This window comes from Hydractinia symbiolongicarpus, chromosome 10 (assembly GCF_029227915.1).
Source record: "Hydractinia symbiolongicarpus strain clone_291-10 chromosome 10, HSymV2.1, whole genome shotgun sequence".
Taxonomy (NCBI): Eukaryota; Metazoa; Cnidaria; class Hydrozoa; order Anthoathecata; family Hydractiniidae; genus Hydractinia; species Hydractinia symbiolongicarpus.
Window position 1 is genome coordinate 1,713,427 of NC_079884.1, and position 22,121 is coordinate 1,735,547.

Genomic DNA, 22,121 nt, shown 5'->3' on the forward strand with positions numbered 1-22,121 from the left:
CTGAATAATCTTTTTTGATGCTAATTTTACGATAGCCCTTTTTCATACTAAATTTTACATATTACACAAAATTTTAAACTACTTAATTTTGTACAATACATGGTATCACAGTCCCAATATTTAACATGTTAATGGTAAACAACAGTATAAACAAAAAAGACTTTTGTTTCGGATGGGTCATTATTTGACAGTAACTAAAACTGACTAACTTTTCACGGCAAGAGGTTCATGTATTTCTGAATAACAAATGTGATCTTGCTTGTCTTTGCTAAGTTCAACAAAATTTATAAATTTCAATATCTCTTTACCGTTTTTTGAAAACACACGATCCTATGTGTATAGGACCATGCGTTTACAACAACAAAATTGTGATCAGGGTTTCAATCTCTTCACTTGACATATAACATGTTAACAAATTTCTAAAGGGAAATTGTGCAAATTTAAAAGACGGATCTTTTTTACTGATTTCTTTGCCTAAGCAGATTTTTACACGGAACCTTGTTTTATGGTAATTTGCTAAGTCTGAGTTTAATTCTTATAAAAAGGATGTTCTTCGTTTTATTTGTTAACTGGCGTGTTAGGGAACACTTGGGATCAAAACGAGGCCAATTTCCTTAAGATTGGTCAATCACCCGTTTCAGAACAGGCGGGTTTATAACGTCATAACAAATCTCTTTAACTGTGGTTAATATAATGTAACACTTCAACCCTTATAGACTTTAAGTTAATATTTTTTTTTATTATTTGCTGTTTGATTATTTTGCAGCAGCTCCAAGCGTTGATGTCGATGTTTTTGCTGCCTTTTGCTTTTCTACATATTAAAGGGATGTAAATTATTTTGATTAAGTCGTCTTCTTAAAAGAATTTTCAAACACAAAATAAAATAAGTATTTGAACTTTTACATGAGGCTACCCTCTTTATAATTATCAGGATGTTTGTTGATGTTCTTCTTCTTGATCACGTTCAGAGTATTTGCGACCGCCTAAATATGCAACGATCTATCATTGTTGTGCAAAATTTATAACATGCTAAGTGGCGCGAAAGGAGAAATGCAAAAATACATTGCAGCCGAAATTCTGTACGAGTTTGCTGCTGCGATATTTCTGTACAGCTTTGATTTCTATGACGTCGTTAACGCTACTCATTTGACACAAAGTTTGTGCTGTTACTGTTGTTGTTGATAATCTTCTTCTTCTTCTTCATGTTGGTTATATTACTTAAAGAGAAGGAAGATAGCAATCAAAAATTAATCTTGCTCAGCTTTAAAAAAAAAGAAATTACCTGTAATATTGACCAAACAAGGTGATTCTTATATGTCAACTTGGAATTAAAATCTTCTTCCGTTAATGTTATCTTCTTCGAATTTTCGTTTTCGGTCTGAATTAACTTAAATGAAACGTTAGTTATATTAAAGCTTTTGCAAGTCCGCCTGGTAAAGAAACAGTAAATTTAAAAGCTAACAATAATTTACTTTCATTTATAATATCCCTATAATACTTAATGTATAGTTGTTTATAGTAAGTGACAGCTTGAATTTTTATTTTCTAATAAGCAACAAAATACCCCTCTAGTGCTACATTTCCAAGTGGTAATTGATACTAAAGAAAAATTTCAGGAAAATATCGCATATCTTTTTTTCTACTGCGCTGTAACTGCCAAGCATTAATTGAGAAAATTATTATAGCATCTAAAGTCATTGGCTGGAAGAATTGTCGCGATTTTTTTTCGCCTAGCGGAGATTAAGTTTTAAACTAAAACCCTCATCAATACAAAAACCCGTAAATTATTCCATGTCTACTTAGAGAAATAACAAGGTCAATTAGGTTATATTTGACGTTTTAATCGAAAATGCAATAATATTTTGTTACTTTTTCTAGCAATATTTTTTTGGGTTTTCCATTGAAAAATAAGAACACTTCTATCTGAAAAAAAAAAAAAAAACAAGAAACATTTTGAACATGATCAAGCCGAAGAATTCCTTCAGAAAGATGTGTAATATATTAAAAATAAATATAATATCTTTCATATCCGACTGTAAAACTTTGTTTGTGGCACAGATTATAAATTAATGCAGCAGATTATTGTAGCAGGTTGTTTGTTGTTGAAAGTTTTAGTTGGAGGAAAGCTCCAGAACATCGTACAACACTAATCCAAAAAGGTGTGTCACACGAGGATATTTAACTATATAAAAAGTTACTCTTCTAACATTCAGGTATGAAATATCTTTTCCCTATTTCATCTATGGACAACTGGCTGTTAGCATCCCTGTGAGTAAAGAGAGAACTTCTGAATAAATATTTTTTTTAAATGCAGCAAAAATACACATTTTTTAACATAAAGATTATAAATTATTGTCATCGAACCTTGTTTTGATACAAAATTGAAAAAACATAACATGTTCTTCTGTTTTATACATTCTACTCATTGCTGATTTGTGCCACAAAAAAGGAAACAGGAATTTCAAACAAGGAACATTGATGAAACTGCAATGACGGACATCTTTCAATTTTCTTATATTAATAATACTTTAACGCAAGGCACATATTTTGTCAGTTTAACTTTAGAAGTTTCTAATTGGGATATCCTTATTCACATTCAAGTTAACGATGACTCTGGTTCTTCTTTCACTTATAATGTTGAAAAAGAAAATCTTACAGTTCTTATTCGCACCACAATGAACAATTTAACGTCAGATTTTTGCTAATCGTTAGTTATCCTTAAAAGCAATTTTACCTTTGTTACCTTAAAATCATATAATGTAACTAAAAGATATCTCATTATGAATATTTTTTTTTATTGTGGATTGGATAAGTATAAAGTTTTAGTATGAATACTAAGAGTAGTACTCTAAATCAGAATTATTATGTTCCTCTTACGCCTCTTACTGAAAAGAAATTTTTTTTTGTCCTAATGACGTGGTGAAAGAAATTCAGTTTTTTGATTGGCTCGCAAAATGTATGTTTTTTTTGCCTAAGAAAGATCAGGTTTTAAGCTATAAGTTTTCGCGAAGAAACTATTATCACAATGCTACCAAATTTATGAAAGTCGATCTGCAAGTGAGCTGTATTGACCCAATAAACTCAGTTTTAAAGCGAGAATTTTAGTATGGCTGTTTGCCTCAGTTTATACTAACTAGTTCTGTTGATTGTTTCGTGTTTTTAAAACGAGTGTATTACTAAAATATCGCTTTGCATGTATCCTATGACTTTATATCATATAAATTGATGATTATCCTATTTCGAAGTAAGACATACGTATGACAACAAACGGTATAAAAAGTAAGTACTTTACATGAATTCTAAGCAAACTGTATATGTATTTATAACATGACGTTTTTTATATGCATGCAACTAGCTGATGAACAATACTGCAATTTCTTTATCGTCGGTTTGGAGCTAACACAATTTATATGATCCTTTGCCCAGTGCACCATCGTGAATAATTCTGTTGACCAGTAAATCTGAGTGCAACCCTGTCAAGCATATTCACAGATGGTTATTCTTGGTAAGCATTTCCACAATCTTAAATCGTGTTTTTGGCATCATTATTACGTTTCTATGTGAACTAAAAATCTAGTTATTCGAATTTGATAAAATTCCTTGATTGTTGAGGAGTATTTGGCAGAAAAAGGAACTTTAGGTCCTTTTGATTTTTATAGTTTCTCTTATTCCATAATTCGCTTTAGTGACATGGGGAGCTCTGTTCTAGTCGTATAGACTTTTAAATAAATTATTTTACTAATTTTCTCATTGTTTTGAAAATCTTTGACCTTCGAAACCTTTTGTTTACAAACCTGTTTGTCCACAATTCCAGAAAGTTATGTGCCTTGTTTAACTGGTATATTTCTTATGAAAAATTAGAAAAGTTTATGATACACAAGATTGTTTATCTTTGTCTTTTCTTCAGGAACCGTTGAATTCATGATTATCCTTCCAACAGTGTCAAGGTTTCAGGCATTTGAAGCATGTAAACATGTTGAGACGCCGGATTTGCTGTTGCGGCGTCCTATCGTGATTCGAATTCGCGTGATAGTGGCCGATAGACATATCAAATGCATTTGTAGCATTTCAAAAGCCAACTTATGTACTTTTTTTTGTAGCATATGATATAGAGCCTTTGACAACAAGAATTTTAATTTACATTTTTAACCCTAAAACCATATATTTTAAGCATAGAAAAATAATTTTGTCTATTTTTGCAATAACTTTGGCTATAGCAGGTCAGCTAACGTAGAAAATTAGATAGCCAAATACAGACAGACAGGTGCATTTTGACGCTAGCCATCGTTAATACCCTTGTGTTATTTTTACCCAACCTGAAGCTAGCTACAATAGAAAGTAATATGGAGGCGTACACTTTTTAATAATAATCCAGTAAATTTTAGCTACAATACTCAGTTTAACATATTTTTCTTTTCATACATCGTAATTTATTGTTTACGGTTTGACAAGAATCCCACGGCTGTGATAAAATCTAAAATTTTGACAGACAATAAAATTCAGACATGCTAACCCGCATCTGAGAATAAGCGAAGAAAGTTAACAACAGCCATGAAGAACTGATAATTAGCTTTAACTATGCGGTAGATGCATATACAGCTAATACCGAAGAGATACTTTCTGTATGAGATTTCCACACTATACCTCATTTCTCGTGTCATGTTAATTCGATATTTATTATGAAATTCATGATATGAAATTTATCAGTCATTTCAATTTTTCTAACGAACATTTCACTTGCTTTGTTGTGTCCTTTATTTTATCGAGCCCTTAACAATATGATGACATGTTGTATTTGATTTTCCGCGGTAGAAATGCTTAATGCGTTACTATCCGACAGAGAGGGAAGGTAATTATTTTTTAAATTTTCGTTTTTAGTGGGACTTAACGAAAAGTCCAAGAAACTTAAAAAACCTCTGGAAGTAAAACTGCATTCAAAGTTGTGATATAGCAACAAAAAGAAAGCAGCGTATATCGCTACAAATATTTGAGGAGTTAAGAAATTCGTACTCACAGTTAAGAAGGAGAAAATTAAAAAACAATATCATAGCATATTGAGAAAATGGAGGAAAATACTGATGCTGCATGGTTTGATAACAGCTGATCTGAAAAAGAAAGTACGCTTTAAAAACGAGAAAAAAGAATACAACTTTGCCATAAACTGAATTAACACCAATTTATTTAATTATTGTCTCTTTAACCTCTCTTTTCATTTTTGAAAAGGAAATTTATTAAAAGGATACAAATCAATGTCATGTAATGCACAACGTATATTACATATATAAATGTATGTATATAAATTTATTCAAGCTGGCTTTTGATATCTTTGTTGAACAAGTAACATATTAAGCAGGCAGTACATGATTTTAAGCAAAACCTGTGGACGAAACAGGATTTATTTTGTTGAAATCGATTATTGAATTCAAAAAAATTGATTGTTTATTATCCTTTTTTGATTCAATTTCTTGAATTTTAATTTCTTTCAGGGAAAACCTTTTGAGGAAACTGATTGGTCATTGTTTCGTTTGACAAATCCGAAAAGTTGAAAATATCTAACTTCTGAAATTTAAATTGACAAATTGAATTCAACAAGTTGAAGCAAAAAAGGGTAAACACACAATTATTAAATTTGTGGATTTGATAAATCGATGGTCCTTTTGTGAGATTTCTGGTGGACTCTCGATGACTCGAACAACCACAGGGAATCAGAAACTGTTCAAGTTATAAAGAGGTTCGGGTAATATAGTGTTGGGAGTTTTTGTATAAATTTTGTATAAAAGAACAATTAAGCGTGATTTTTATGACTCCATTTTCTTCTTTACGTTTTGTCCCAGCAACAGACGCCATGATCGTAAAACTTTAATACCAAAGAATCATGTTTACGTTTTGTTTGAATGACATTTGAATCATTTGAGACTCCTTACACACGTAAATATAAAAAATCGAATCAGTTAAGACTTTATTTAGGTTTACAGTGCCAAAACAAAGCAACAACGGCAAAGTTCTAGGTACATGTTGCGGCACTGGAGTTTTAAGGAGAGGTTCGAATTATAGGGGTTCGAGTAATAGAGAGTTTTTATGAGAGTTTCTTAGGAAATTATACAACAGATATTTTTTTTACTTAAATTTCCACTTTTCTTCTTTATCAATGTTCCCATAGCCATCCATATTTATATAGACCCACATACTTCAATTAAAACCAAAAATAGAAACAAGAAACGATTGTGAAAAAAAGTTAATTTTACTGTATTTCGCAGATGTCGTATTGTTAACCAACAACAATATTCCAATTTCAAGTATAAAAATGGAAAAAATGCGATAGCTGTAAAGAACACAAAAAAGCTTTTAATGGCTAATTATACTAAGCGTAGCGTCTAATAATCCTGCACCGGCTAAATACATATTCTGTCACAGGCTAATTATCAGTTCACCCAGACTTTTCAGTGCAAGTAACAATAAACTGTTATCAGGTTTCGACAGTTTTTCTTTGAAAAAAAAAAGATCCTGTGGGAATATAAATCTTTATTTGATAGAAGTACCCCTTTTTCCCATAAGAACAGGAGTTGTGTGTCCACAGGCATGAAAATATTACACAAAGCAAGACAAAGGTTTTTTGTCGCTGGCTCTTTAAGAAAAAAAGGCACTCTGATCAAAGCACTATTTTATGTAATTAGCTCTAGCTAGCTCAATAGCTAAGTAACTTCACGAGTATTAAAAGGGGTATATCTCCACCAATCAAAAGGATTGTGTTTAGCTTCCAAAAACTCAATAAAGCCATAACGACCACTTTTAGTCATGGACGTACACAAAATGTTCTGGCCACAAGAAAAGTACACAAACTTTATTCACATTGGTCATTAAATTGGCAAAGATTAAAATGAAGCAACTCCATTGGCTTGCAAGATAATAGAAATTTTCCGAGGCTTTGGCCTGAACACAAATCTAACAGCGTCCAGCCTAGTTGCCCTGTCTATATCTATCTATCTATCTATCTCTATCTCCTCAGGCGATTTCAAAGATTCCGCCTTCGCTGGCGGCAATCAATAAGAAATAAAAGAAATAATAAAAGGGTAAGTTAAAACAACTATGAAATTTAATTTAAAATAATTTCTTACAGGAAATATGAATTGTTCAGTTTTCTTCGACTTTTTCAAATTCATTGCTTGCAGTGTGTGTAATTTTCTTCCCGCAATGTGATCGTACCATTTGTCGTGTGGTAAAGCTATATCTGTATGTTATCAATGTGTTTGTAATTAAAATAGAACTAGAGGAACCACCAAAACTAGTGTCTTCTAATTTTTACTCTACATAAGGTTTAGGATGTCCACATATATCTTGCATAACTGTTACACTGGCAGTCTCATTTATATTGTAACTAGATATAAAACGTTTACCACAGATTCCAGGGCTACCTTTAATATTTTAATACATTTGTTAAAAATAGATTATAGAAGAGGTTCAGTCTAAATTAAATAAAGTGTTTATATATTGTTTACAATATTCGACTACTAATCACATAAAAAAATTCATATTTTTTTAATCCCAAAAGTAGTCATGATTGTTGACAAGCGACTTCTTTTATGATATAAACTTTCTTGGTTTAGTTTGCTTATTATTACTTTGCGTGGTTTTCAAACATTCAAATTACGACAATGCATTACAAATATTAATACAATAATAAACGATTACTCTGGGCTTTATCGCAAAATATCATGTGAGACCGTGTTTGTGAGTTGGTCTTGTTATTATCACTAGTAACTGCAGCAGTAGCGGTCTTATTACTCAAAAATATGTTTGCAGGATTGTCTATCACTTATAAACATAAAAATGTTTGACTGCTGAGATTTTAATGAAAAAAAAAAATGAATAAAATAAAAAAGTGAATATGTTAAATATTGTTTTCAACTACACATGTAACCTTTTTAATGTCAAGTTTTGTTGGAAAACATATTTCACACTATTTTCGACGTCGAAATATTCGCAGCTTTCACTATATTAGAATAAATATCGAATGAGCCGCGGATATCTTAACTGGACGTGACATTTGCAACTTATTTTTTATACATATATTGTTCCTTCAGTGCTTAATACTGGCTCTGTTATTCCTTGATAGTAAAAATATTACAGTTGTCTAGATTCTCACAAATCTTTTCGCCCCCAATGTGTCTTAGTGAATTAGACCCTGTCGTGCATCTGATGCGCCGATTCCCAGATCTGGAATCCTACCAATTTGTCATAATGTCCTGTTAATATAACTTGCACTATCATTGCTCTCCATGTTGAAAGAGTGAAAATCAATATAGTGCTAAATTACTTAGAGAAATTCTTATGATGTTAACTTACTTATACAAAGAAAATTATTGAAAAGAAATGCGGAATTTCAATGTTCGTAATAAAAGTTTCTAAGAATGTCGGTATAACAACTTTTGCTTTTATACCGCAATATTTCTATTTGTGTTATTTTTACTAACCTGTATCTATTCTTATGCATTATTTAGCTGTAACTTAACATTTAACACTCACATTAATGTGAATATAACTGCTTCCTCCATAAAGAAAAAGTACAAACAATTAAGAGGATTTTAAATAAAGCAAGTTGATAAACGCTGAGGCGACGATGTGTAAAGTTAATTTCAAGATTTGAACTCAGCGTTGTTTTAACGTTACTACAACGATTAGACCGAAGTTATTTGAACGTTCATAATGTCGTAGTTGTAATTATGTAGATTGAAATAGAGACAACGTGGGTTTAATGGTAACGCAGATATAAACGGGATATCTGCTTCGGCTGTAGTATGATGATGGTATTACCGATAATAATACAGTGGTCAAGTCGAAATCGTAGAGAAGGTACTGTGTGCGTTTAAATATTGCTAAGCCACACTTAGCTAGCATTTGTGTTAGCTAGCAATTTTAAATTTCTGTGTAGTAAGCTAGCTATACGTAGCTAATAGCTAGCTCGCTAGCTAGATAGTGAGGGTTACAAAAATTGTAAATCATGACCTATAAATTAACTTTCAATTATTTAAATATATAGGTAAGAAAAACAACATCGAGAGTCTACCTAGAGTAGTAGCGGACTTCCTGAGTCTGTAAAGTTGGTAATAGCTAAAAAAAAGTAGAGAGAAACGAATATGCGCTGCAGGGGATTAAAAATTTATAAAATTTAATAGCATACAGGGGTAGAACATATTATACCTTGGAAGAGTTCACCACCTGAGGAGTTATTAGGGTGGTCACAGGTCTTTTCATTATCTTGAAGAGTGAGCATAGATTGATGATTGAGCATAGATTCTTTAAGAAAATCACAGACAGATAGAACTTGGAAATTTGCCTTGTAAAGTAACATATACAATATGCTACTAATACTTGTAGACAACATTCCATAATTCTTTAACTCAAACAGCCATCTTTTTCGTACATCAATTTTACCCCGTATCGCTTATCTGTTGTCACTTTACACGACAGGCGTCATTATTTGGCAATATATTTATATGCCTGCCTTATTACACAGTTTATCGAAAACTATAGACAATAAAATGTTTAGAATGATAAAATGTACAAAAGTGGCTGTTCAAAATCAGAAGTGATATATAAATAGCCTGGAAACTTAATAGGTCAATAAGGTCATTCTTAATGAGTTAGCCCACTTAAAATAGGCAATAATGATATATTGTTGAGAGATAACTTACGGATACATTATTTTGTGAATTCAAAGAACTTTTTCATATTGTTTTCTTACACCGTTTGATATTTAATTCTGATGATGTCTAAATGTTGCAATGATGCACAAATGTAAAAGATGTATTGATGTTTTAACATTGCTATATTTTATGATGTTCAACAGCCAAACAGGTACGTAGTTTTTTTCGTGTTTTGTTTGTCTCACGCCTTTTTTGTTCACCATGAGTTTTTGATCGGCATAGAAGATTAAAGAAACCTTAACCCTAATTATACTATATAAATTATCCTAATCTCTATGTCCTACTATTACAAGTCCTTAACGTAACCAAAACTAACCAGTCATCACCTGTTAAAACGTAGTTGCACTGAGTATGTAATACAGACTTTGTATGCAATAAAACTAGTCTTTTAATTGTATTAGTAATAGAAAAACACATAACGTTAACTATATAGGTTATATTCTTAGTAAACAGCGAGCTCATAGTCTATTTGTTGTTAAAGGCGCACCGATTGTTGCCATTTTACACATTGATATAGGTGAGGGATCACTATCACCTACTCCTTTTGAAATACGAGAAAAATAAATTTGCGTGCGTCGAGGAGCAACAGCGATGGAGAAAAAGGAAAACAATTAATGGCCATTCGATCATTTACATTTTTTACCTTTCTCAAGGATTTACTATTGTCCTCAATATAGCTACTATAGCTACAGGCACAAAATAATGTTGTATGTCCTAGTGTGGTCTAAGATTTTTACCTTGATCTCTTGTTTGCAAGAGTACCTTAACCATTGCACCAATAGGGTATGAATACATACATAATTTAAAAATTGTGTACTATACCCAGAAGTTTACTTATGTCGAGTTTACTAAGATTTTCAAAATTCAGTTTTCTAATCCGAATGCCTCAGAGAAAACACAATATTTCATGGACCAGTGACACATATTATTTAGAATTTAAAGTACCAGTAAATGCTACAAAATGTTAAAGGAAACTAGAATGGTATCCCGTGTTGGGGCTATACACAGTTAAGCGTAAGTAATACAAACAAAATTTATTTCCCGATTAGTAATTTTTTCCAATTTTCTGAAAATTGTTCTGATTAAAAATTGTCTTTTTGACATGCACACAATATAGCTATAATCGTAAATAAAATTCATGAGCGGTGAAAACCATTAGACGTGACCACGTCAAACTCTATGCATTGATGATGATTAGAAAGGGAAGGACTATCGGTAGAATATGTAGCTATTTTTTATTGTTGAATTTGATAAACTTTTTGGTTTGGTTTGGCCTAAAATTGCCAAAGCCACCATATTTAGTGAACGATTGTAGCAATGTGATTGGATATCCTAACAAGAGCAGAATTATCTAACTCACTGTGCAAGCTAAAACGTATTTCTAGAAGAATCCTTTTCTGCTAGCTAAGTAGCTAGTTTTACTTTAGATTAGTATTTCCATACCAACTAGCTTATGTATGAGTGAGGCTAAGAAGGGTTCAATAAATGCAAAAAAATAGTGATATACTAGCTATATATATATATTCCCTTTCTCCATTTAAGGCAAAAAGCGAAACTGCAACAAAGCGGTGGTTGGTGACCATGTTTTGTTTTAGTTTGCTCTAAACTTAGAACTGGAACATTTTCCTTTTTTTCTTGTCTACCTAATTTCGAAGACTGCCGTTGGAAAATCGAGGCTCTTTCGGGCACATTTAATACAATGGATACCGCTTCCCATTGCACAGTTAGGATGATCTGGTTCTGTATAGTACACCTTGCAGAACAATTTTATCCAATAAAATTTCCTCGCTAATTAATTTATTTCATGGTTTATTTAGTTCAAAACGTGTTTGATAAAATTGGAAATTTTTGGAAATATCCATATAAAAGTTACATTAAAAAGTAACAGAACTTCAAAATTGACGCTTTAAACTTGATGAATTTTGTTATTGCATATCTCTTAATGGGTGCCACTTCGACTAACATCGCGATTACAGGATCCCGCGTTGAGCGGTTTTCCCCGAATTTGTGTAATTTAATACTGTTGTTATGTTGCTGCAGTTTGCAAACATTAGTGGTGAAATCTTTCTTTAAAAGCTTTTACGGCTTACACCTGTTGTGGAAGCAATCTATGATACTACCATCAGCATGCAGTGGAGGATAAAACTCGATACAGGTCAAACAATTAGCACCTTTCATGTGAAGTTGGCATCACGATTGAAATCACAACCTGAAGATCTGAAAGTAGTAAAGGGTGGTACGAATTCTCAAAATATTTTAAACAAAGGAAAGGAGTTATTTGGAAACAGACTTTCCGCTGTGTATGTCTAGACCACAACTACATATACAGTGACATTGAAGAATATCCAATACAACGAAACCTTATTTTTTTAGTTAGTTACGCTTTTCTATAATCCAATATTTGGAGAGCAAGAAGATATTGAAATAAATCATGTTGCAGGTACTTTGTTTGTTTTAATATTTATCTTTAGTTCAAAACTAAACTTTTGGTATATTATCTTAGGATGTAATTAGATGTATCAAAACAAAGAAGCAATTAATATCCAAAATTATTAATATACTAGCCGAGAGACCCGGCGTCGAAACGCTGGGTTAAGCCATGAGTCAAGGTGTCACCCGCCGTTAAACACTCTGTGGAGCACTTATTAAGAATCGTAAACTGTGCCACACAATCAAGTGCAGCGCTCTAGATTGGTATACAGTATGTCGTGAATCAAGATAAGCGCATACGCCAATTTAGTTTTGCAAATGTAACATATTTTTCAACAAACAACTTTCCCGCAATGATAGCTGAAATAAAAACACAGTTTACAAATCGTTATCACCCCGTCATAGCAGAAGTGGCTGCTACGATTTCTGATCTGTTTAATATGTTATCAAAACTTGAGATGATAGCCCCGTACCATATATGATTATTCTCAAATATCCCACCCATTCACCTCAAACCCTGTACAAAAACGGTAACATCAATTCATCGTTGAACATCATGTTTTTATTTTGTGTTTAATTTCTGATAATTGTTGCTCTTTTTTTGCTCAAAGTGGTTTTATCTCCGTCATATTAGCACCCGCTGTATTCTTTTACCCTTGTATTCTTGTTTATCATTTTTTTAAATTATTCTTTCTTTATCATATCAGATACATTAACGACAGCTAGTGAAACTAGACTTTATAGTACACAAACCTTATCAAAGTTGTTTGTAAGAATCACTATCGTATGTTCTTCTGTCAGGACCTGACAGCGACATGAGACTTTATAGCGCGCAAGTTATTGGTTTTAAACATAACTTTCAAGAGCTTAGGAAGTTGGTTTTCTCAAATGACATGAAGTTTAATGACCTTGTTACGAAAACCCATATTAAGTGGAAATAATTTTTCTGGATTTTTTAGTAGGAATAATGTTTTTTTTTTAGATAAGCATGTTAGAAATTTAAATCACTTAAAAACACGCCTAAAGTATCACAACGTATTCTTAAAGTCACAACATAGCGACATCATATACATTATGAAAAAACTTGAATAATACGAAAAATTTTTTTCCATAAAAAATCATTGAAGAGTATTCCTTAGTAATTCGTTAACCCATAAAAACATCTAATATTCCGCCCGTCGTTTATATTCCATTTTTTATATTTTTGTTTTTTATCCATATCCCAGTCACCACTATCTTTAGAGAAACGTAGCGATTAAGCAAAAATTATGGACACACAAAATACGGCTATTACTGTAGCGATATGATTAAAAATACTTAAAAAATATATTTGACATAACTTTTATTCAGAACTTTAAATGTGTACATAGTGTTTCTGAAGTCAAACAGATTATAAAAAACGTTTCTAGATTAGAAAGTAATTTTTTTAGAACTTGTTCATACGCTTTAATTATTTCACATGCAAAGGAACTTACTTCGTTAATTTGTATAAGCCACCCCCTGCAAAGCTCTGGGATGTTGTCCAATAGCAAAACATCCAAAGAAAATAGATGCAGTTGTGTTTTTACATAAGCTAAAACTTTCTCCAATTCTTTTTGTGGAAAATGTTGAAAGGATAATCTCTCTTCATTACGATATGACAAAGATTGTTCACTGTGAATATTGACAAGTTACTAAGTCTAACATGAAAAGGCCCCAAATTATTGCGCGTGGGCATGATCTAAGAAAATTTGTAGCTAATAAGTCGATTGGGATGGTAAATTACGTCCCCTTTATAAAATAGCGACAATGATCAATTACTGTTTAAATATAGAAATAGCTTTTACTTTGTATTAATAACAGTTTAGTTAATCGGCTGAGTTAAAAAAAAAAATTTAAGAAAGTAAAGAAAATTGAGAACCCTTAAACTCTGAAAACCTTAAAAATAGAAATAATGATAAAAACATACCTAAGGGGCTGTTTATATGAGAGGCGGGACGGGACGATTGCCGGGACGGGACGTTTGCCGGGATGATTTTATCCCGCCTTTATATGGAAAAAAGTGCGCCGGGACGATTTCACAACACAAGCGCCAAATTTAAATTTTTCTAAAGTATAATGACGCGTCAAAACGAAAACAAAACAAAATTGCAAGCAAATAAACAGATTTTTTTAACATCATCAACATTGTTGTTGCAGCTCAATACATTGTTAATGATTTTAGCACTTCAATACACTCACTATAGAACTCTTTTAACTGCATCACTTTTGAGTGGAAGCAAAAGAAACTGTTGGATAAAAAAACAGAAAGCATTGAAAGAGCAAATGAAAAACCGAATTCCTCGTTCAACATGGTTCAAACAAGGACGAGTGGAACAGTGATGGTTGAACATGTTTTTTGATGTTCTTCCCGAGGAGGATTGGAAAAAGAACTTCAGAATGACAAAGGCTATGTTTACTGATTTAGTAGATCAAATACGCATATGGATTACTCCTGACAACACATCTCCAAATTATCGAGCCTTGTCTGCAGAAAAAAAAGTTGCAGTAACGTTGTACTACTTGAAAGACACAGGATCTTTGTCAATGACAGCAAACACTTTTGGCCTGCACATATCTACGGTGTCAAAAGTCATAAGAGATGTTTGTAACTGCATAACTTACAAGCTTGGACCAAAAACCATAGCCCTGCCAAAAACGAAAGAAGAGATGCTTGAAAAAGTAGGAGAATTTGAGGCCAAATTTAGAATGACGCAAGCTTTTGGCTGCATAGATGGCACCCACGTACAAATCTTACGACCTAGTGAACATTCACAAGATTATTTTTCTTACAAAATGTATTTTTTTCTTAACGTTCAGGCAGTATGCGATTTCCGTGGCTATTTCATGGATGTTGATTGTAGGTGGCCAGGCAGTGTACATGACGCGAAGGTGTTCGCCAACTCAAATATTGCTGCTAAACTTAAAGATGAGATATACCCATTACTTATGAGGACATCCTGCCAGGCCGAGCCAAAGTTCCAAACTATTTGATTGGTGACCCTGCATACCCCTTGACACCGTACTGTATGAAAGAGTACCATAGTTGTTCAACAAATGCTCAAGTGTTATTTAACAACATGCTCCGGTCAGCGAGAAACCCAGTCGAGTGTGCTAACCCTAACAAATGTGTTATTGACCCTGATTTGGTGAAAATTAAAATAGAAAAGCATAAAGCAGAGACACAACAATTAGATTACTCTGTGTATTTAGGAAATCTTGCAGAGGGTGATGTTGTACGGGAAGTAATAACAAATTTTATACAGGACAGTCTTCCATACTAACAATTATATATATATACAATAAATACAAAAAATGTAAAGATTTATAAAGTATTGCATGTTCTGTAAAAGGAAATGATAAAGGCTAAATTCAAACATTCGCACATTAATTTCAATAAAAAGTTTCTTCTGATACTGCTAAAGATTTGAAAGCCTATTATGCTCAATGTAACTCACAGTGAAAATATTTTTGTTTGTTGTTAATTTTTGTTAAAAATCTACGGATTAGAACGTTTTGGTCATATAGTTTGTTGGGCAACTAACATAACATAAATGTTTAGGCAATCAACATAATATAACTTTTAGGTTTGTCTGTGAACATAAACTTGCATCAATGCAATTGTTCCTGACACACTCTCTGAACTATATACACATGTTTTTTTTTTCGTATCATTCCCTCATTAATGATTGATAATAACCACCGCCACTGGGATCGTTGGGACTTATGTTGTTGTTTTGGGTTACGATGCTTGAGACGACATTACAATTTGGATTTTTATGCTGAAAATGGTGACGTCTACCATAGCTTTCATAATTTTGTGAGCTTGGACCTGCTTGCTGGCTGAATGATTGTGCCATCAGCTGCATGGAGTGTGACATAGTTTCACTAATTTGCAACATAGCCTGGCTTATATTATCAAGTGCAGCTGTAAAGGACTCATTAGAATTTGTAATCATCTCTTGGAGCTCTTTACGATCAGATCTTTCTTCTTTTGCTTCTCTCAACAGTAAGGTATCACGCTGAGCAGATGACAACTTTCTCTCAAGTTGTTTTCTTTTATTATCAATAAGTTTTGGCACTGCTGATGTTGTTTTTGGTGTGGAAGTAACAATGCATGAATTTTTCGAGACTGACTGATCACTTGATGACAAGCTCAAATTATCGTCATCTGCTGGATCTTCATATTCACCACTGTCAACACTATTAATATTTGCAGTTGGATCATCATGGTCAGATAACATTTCATTACTTGATTTTGTTTGATTCACATCAGCACTATCAATGCCATTGGGTAGGGGCTCTGTGATTGCACTTCCACTCCAAAGGAGCTTCAAACTGTCATAGTGTTTATACACTAATCTGCCACAGCCACTACGCGTGCCACTAATTACTGCTTTAGAAAATCCCTGCCGTAAATCTTTTATTTTTTCTAACACTCTTTGGTAGCCTCTTGCTATCATTTTTTTCATTTCCCTAACATTTTCTTGGGAGAGCACAGTGGAGGTATCCTCCACTGGTCCAAACACTTCTTCTTCATTTTGATATAATTTTGCCAACTCAGTTCGAATGACTTTGTATTGCATTGGTTTGTCTGCATCAAAATCAATGTTCTCAAACTCACACTTTGCTTTATAAACTCACACTTTGCTTTATAATCTAATAGACAGTTAATGAGGTTAAAAAACCATTTCATCATTGAATCTAAAACACTTTTTCTTGGTTGGAACATCTGTTGGCTTCTTAACAAGTGCACGTTTAGCAGCCATGTTTGTTTTTTTCTTTCTATTGAAATATGCTGATAGTGCAAATATTACCTCGTTTGTCCCGGGACGGTGTGTTTATATGGAAAAAAACGTCCCGCCTAAGCCGGGATCCCGCTTAGCTCAAGCGGGATCCCGCTCAGCCGGGACGGGACGAAATTGTCCCGGGACAAAAATTTTCCATATAAACGCAAAGTGATTTTAAGTATAATTATTAATGAGAGCGGGATCCCGGCAAACGTCCCGTCCCGGCAATCGTCCGTCCCGCCTCTCATATAAACAGCCCCTAAGTAGAATGTGAATTAAAGAACACAATGGAGCTATTTGTTTTTTGATCACGAAGTCTGTCCTTCAAACCCAACCAATTGCGAATGCGTCATTAGAATTCCTACATCTCGAAGTGGCAAGAGCGCACGTTGCACAGTTGGAAACTGTGCAACTTGAATTAAATTAGCATCTTTATGTAAATTCTTCTATTTAATTTCCGTTTGATTCTAAGCTATTTGGAACGTAACAGTATACACAGGTGAGATGACAGGGAGATAACTAAAAGAATGAGTTTAGTTGCAGTGTTATTTTGCAATAATTTTTTTCGAACCTGCTCTTCACATTTCTACTGCATTGACAAACTAGATAACCCTTGTGGTTTTATATTGTCTAGAACATATTTTATCATAGTTATGTTCCATGTACTTAACTCTTTTTTAATTTATTTTAGCAAAGCAGACATTTTCTGTAAATAATTTAGCAACACATGATAAATAATGTTTTTTATTCTTACAGGTAAATCAAACTTTTGTGACATTAAGTATGAATATCAATATAATATAACCGAAAGTACAATTTTAACAGTGGCGCCGCAGGTATGTGGATATCCAATACTTAATCTGAAATGGGAAGTGCGAGAGGACAACTTCAGTACTGCATCTAATTTTCTGTTATTAATAATGCAATCAGACAATACGAATACAGTTTTAACACTCGACTTATCACTAGAAGATTGTGGAAGAAACCTTGCATTAGTTACTTCTAATACATTAGGAAGTATGGAATCGTCGTTGAATGTGAGCATGAATGTTAGTATATGGTTATTTAAATAATTTTTCTGTTTTCAAAAAAGAAAAAAATTCTCTGCGTGTTTTATTTCATAGTTGTACCTTCACTGGTTTCGAACGTGTTATTTTACAGACACAATGCAAGTTGTGTTCGTGTCACTTGGGATGGCGAAGATACTGGAAAATGTAATATCACCTATCATTTGCAGTTTTCTGGTAGAGAGACTATTTATACCACCTCTAAGGCAGACCTTACACTTTGCAATTCACCAGATATTGATGTCGTTCTTATTTGGGCATGATACAACAAAAACATTGGTGTAAAGCTTGCTAGCAGAGTTATCACCACTATCTCTTCACCAGATAATACTCCAACCCGAACTATTGCGACGATGAATACAGAAAGAAAAGTAGCGAGGACATGTAAATAGATGTTAATGTTTTTAGGTGCTACTAGTAATAATATATTTATGAAGGGATTGGTTAGAAAATATGCTAAAGTCGTTATAGAAGTTTCTAAGAAATCCCGAATAAATTGAGAGAGATTGAAAAATTTAATAATCAAATAGTTTCAATTTATTTTAAACTTTCCTAATGCTTATTCAATTTGTAGTTCATGGTTAATCACACTTTTAGTATACTAAAGTAGCGTTCCTTCCTCTTTCTTAAAAGCATCTTGAGTAAAAAAGAAGTTGATAAAACCTTAGTTTGTTGATTTCAAATAGAATGTATTTTAAACCGCAGGAACTAAGAAAGACTTTATGAGAAATTTGAAAGGTTGGAAAGATTTCTAATAGCTGTATTAACCTCGTAAAACAATACTAGCGATACATATAACGTGTAATTTTAGTTAACCCTTTAGGAAAGGCTGTCTTAAAATTTGTGGCTTTTACAACATCCGGATTGGTTTTCTAAAACATGACGGGTTTTTTTATAAAAAGTTTTCTAGGGCCCAAACTTAATTACAGTTATTTCTTAGCGAAAGTGATGAATTTTTTTTTCAAGATATGCACGATTTTTCCGACGACAAAGAGTTAAATAATACACATTCTCTTAAAAATATTCAAAACATTTTAATACCACACATGCTTTATTCGGGATAAAAGTGAAAATAATATTTTCTGGTCATGTGGTTCGAGTTAAAAGTTAATAGGAGTAACATCCACCAACACAGAAATCTTATTTTCTGCAATTAATAAATATTTCCCTATCAGGTGGCCATCAATTTGCAAGTAATATTAAAACTGCGATCGTCACATCGGTTATCGCACTGATTTTAAATACAATCATATTTGTCATTTTGAAACATAAATGTCAGTATGTCATCTTTTTTTTAATGACTTAAATTGTGATTGCAAGTCTCAAATACCCAGGCATAAATATTTAAGATTTGACCAGCTGAAAATATAGTATTTTCATACAAACTGTATAAGTGTTATATATTATCCTGCCTATGTGCATTTTTTCATTATCGACTAGTTTAATATAAAAGAGGCGCCAAGTTTCGTAGATTTGTGAGAGGAAGATATACAACGATATAGTTATTATTTTCATTTTTAAAGTTCAATTTTATCTTACCTTTTTCTTCTAGTCAGTTCAAACATTTTAAGAAACACTCTTGAAAGAGAAAAAGAATAAAACTGTGGACATTAAAATCTTATATTTTCACATATAAAATGTTTCCTTTTTTATTCATGCTTTATTATTTTTTTTAAGGTTTTATAATTGTCAACATGATCCGGACGGGACCTCCACAAAGCAGTAAAAATCAAAGTACTAACGATTATGACGAAACAGGGAAAACGATATCTCATTATGCAGACATCAACAGCAAAGCTGTAAAACCAAGTATATGTGCCGATTTGACACCGACAACTGATCATTCGAAGTAGTATTGTGAAATTGAGTTGAATACAATGCAAAGCAACATATACGCCAATATTACAACCTAAAAGTAACCGTGTACACGTAAATAAAATAATAAGATAGTTGATAAATCCACATAACAAAGTTGATATTTATTCAAATGTACAATTTGCTAGAACTATTTACTTTTTCTCTGTTTTCTAACTGAAAGTTCCCTAAAAATGGAAAAGAGCACCTCCTATATTCAAGCACGGGAGAGAACATATTGAATGACTACAGGATTGGCTACTTTTTGGGCGGTTAACAGAACTTACGCGTCCAACCATTACTTTCTATTACGCATCGCGTCTCTCTATTACCCATCCATCTATTGCCCTTCTGTACCGGCACAATATATATTTCATCTCGACACTCTACTGCGCAACACGGCACCTTATGGCGTGACTTTTGTCCAGTACATGACTCCATAACAAAAAAAATTGACTGTGGGTAGTTTAAGACTAATGTAAAGAAAATAACGTTAAACTCGTTTTGTGTTAGCTATACTTCCTGAGTGTAGGAGATTATGAATTTTAGATGGGGGCGATAAAACTTTTTAAAGAAAAAAATTAGTATAATTTGATTTTTAAAATGATTTCTCTAAAGCTCATACATGTGCGAAAATGATTCAGATGAGTATGTCATTTCTATTTTGAAAAAATGTAGACAAAGGTCAATCTTCACATATTTTCATGGTCCACTAAACAGTTTACGTAGGGTTAATACTCTGCATTATACATCACCATTTAATTGCAACTTTTACATTTTTAAAGGTTATTAGATGTCCTTCCGAAATACACGAAATATCAAACATGTAATTCGTAAAATATTTCGTTATAGGTATAAGATTTTGAATTATTAGTTTTTCACAAGATACTTAATTTTTTTAATCGACAAGAAAACACGTCTAAATAAAAAGTAACAAAATAATAATGCAGACTGTCATGTTAGACGTATTAAGCATGCATACTTGAATTTATTTATTAAACGTTGACTTCTGTATAGTTAGACAATGTTGTCCGTGTTCTTTTTTTATTGTCAACTCAGCATACACACTGGTGTTATAAATTGAGGATTAGGATCCGCATAATGCGATGATGTTGCTCCCGTCACTTTGTAACCGTCATCATCTCCAGCGTTTTGCAATGGTAGTTGATACTTGTTAACAAAATTTGAATGAAAAAGAAATGATAAGCAACTTTTCGGCAAGATATTCAGCTTTAGTTTCTCTAAATAAAAAATCTTAACTAGATTATTATCATTAGAAGAGTATATTTTAAATAATCCAGTTAAGAAGAATAACTGAGAACCTATTAGCCAACAACACATTAATTTAAGTTTGTTTTTAATATGTACACATCAAAATTAAACAAGATATAATGTGGATGTAACTAAAGTCAAATTATAGCTGCTCTGGATATAGAACTTTTAACCGGAGATAGGTACAAAAAATAATATGCAGTTACATTGATAACCTCTAATGAATTTAATGTAATGGTTCTTTGTGTACTTTTATTGTCTACAATCCTGAAAGTAAACATTTTTAGACAAGTTGGGGAAAGGTTAAGTACTATAGCTAAGAGAAATTTCCTAGAAGTTTTTCCCTGAACATTCTTTCTTAGAACGCAACAAATTTAAACTTGAATGGAAATTTTCACACCCTAACCCTAGCCCTAACGGTTAAACTCGGATTGTAAGGGATTACCAGTGATAGTCATCAATTCTTTCTTCATGCAAAAATAAATTCTGTTTCTTTTTTAAATTATTTTACTAACCCTTTGTAAACGGGTGATAACAAAGAAAAACGTAGGAAATAATGTTCACAAAATCAAAGTATCCTCTCCTGATAATATTTTAACTTATACAGACAATACATAGTTAAACAAAACTAACGATAAGTTAAAATCTCCCCAATGTGCATAAAGTTCACGCTACGTATGTTTTTCAAACAATCAAGTAAACCTCCTACGGGAAATCAGTTACTCAAAGTGCTGTTTAGAAAATCACGAATTTTTTACTAATAAAAACTAATCCAGCAAAACATATTAGTCTTACATGCGTAACGGAGGGTTTCCACTTAAGCGAATGCAGTCGAAGTGAGCAACGGTGATCGAATTTGTACATGCGCAATAAATTTTGCTTTTCCTTGTTCGATTGCTTCTTTAAAACGTTATAGCGGCTATTTCAATTAAAAATATGACGAGATTACATATACACATAGATATTCGGTTGAGTCCTAGTAGCCT

General features: G+C 32.6%; 1 protein-coding gene and 1 pseudogene across 1 annotated transcript; both read left to right on the forward strand.

Annotated features, from left to right (window-relative positions):
- Positions 1-14,504: 14,504 nt before the first annotated feature.
- LOC130612794 (putative nuclease HARBI1) lies at positions 14,505-15,146 on the forward strand. The gene has a single exon (XM_057434148.1). It carries the CDS (start codon positions 14,505-14,507, stop codon positions 15,144-15,146), a length of 642 nt encoding a protein of 213 aa, XP_057290131.1.
- Positions 15,147-17,679: 2,533 nt separating this feature from the next.
- On the forward strand, positions 17,680-19,922 carry LOC130612795 (uncharacterized; annotated as a pseudogene).
- The last annotated feature ends 2,199 nt before the right edge of the window (positions 19,923-22,121 follow it).

Excerpts from the sequence above, each read along its gene's own strand:
- LOC130612794 (XM_057434148.1), top strand. The coding sequence starts at position 14,505 with ATGTTTTTTGATGTTCTTCCCGAGGAGGATTGGAAAAAGAACTTCAGA.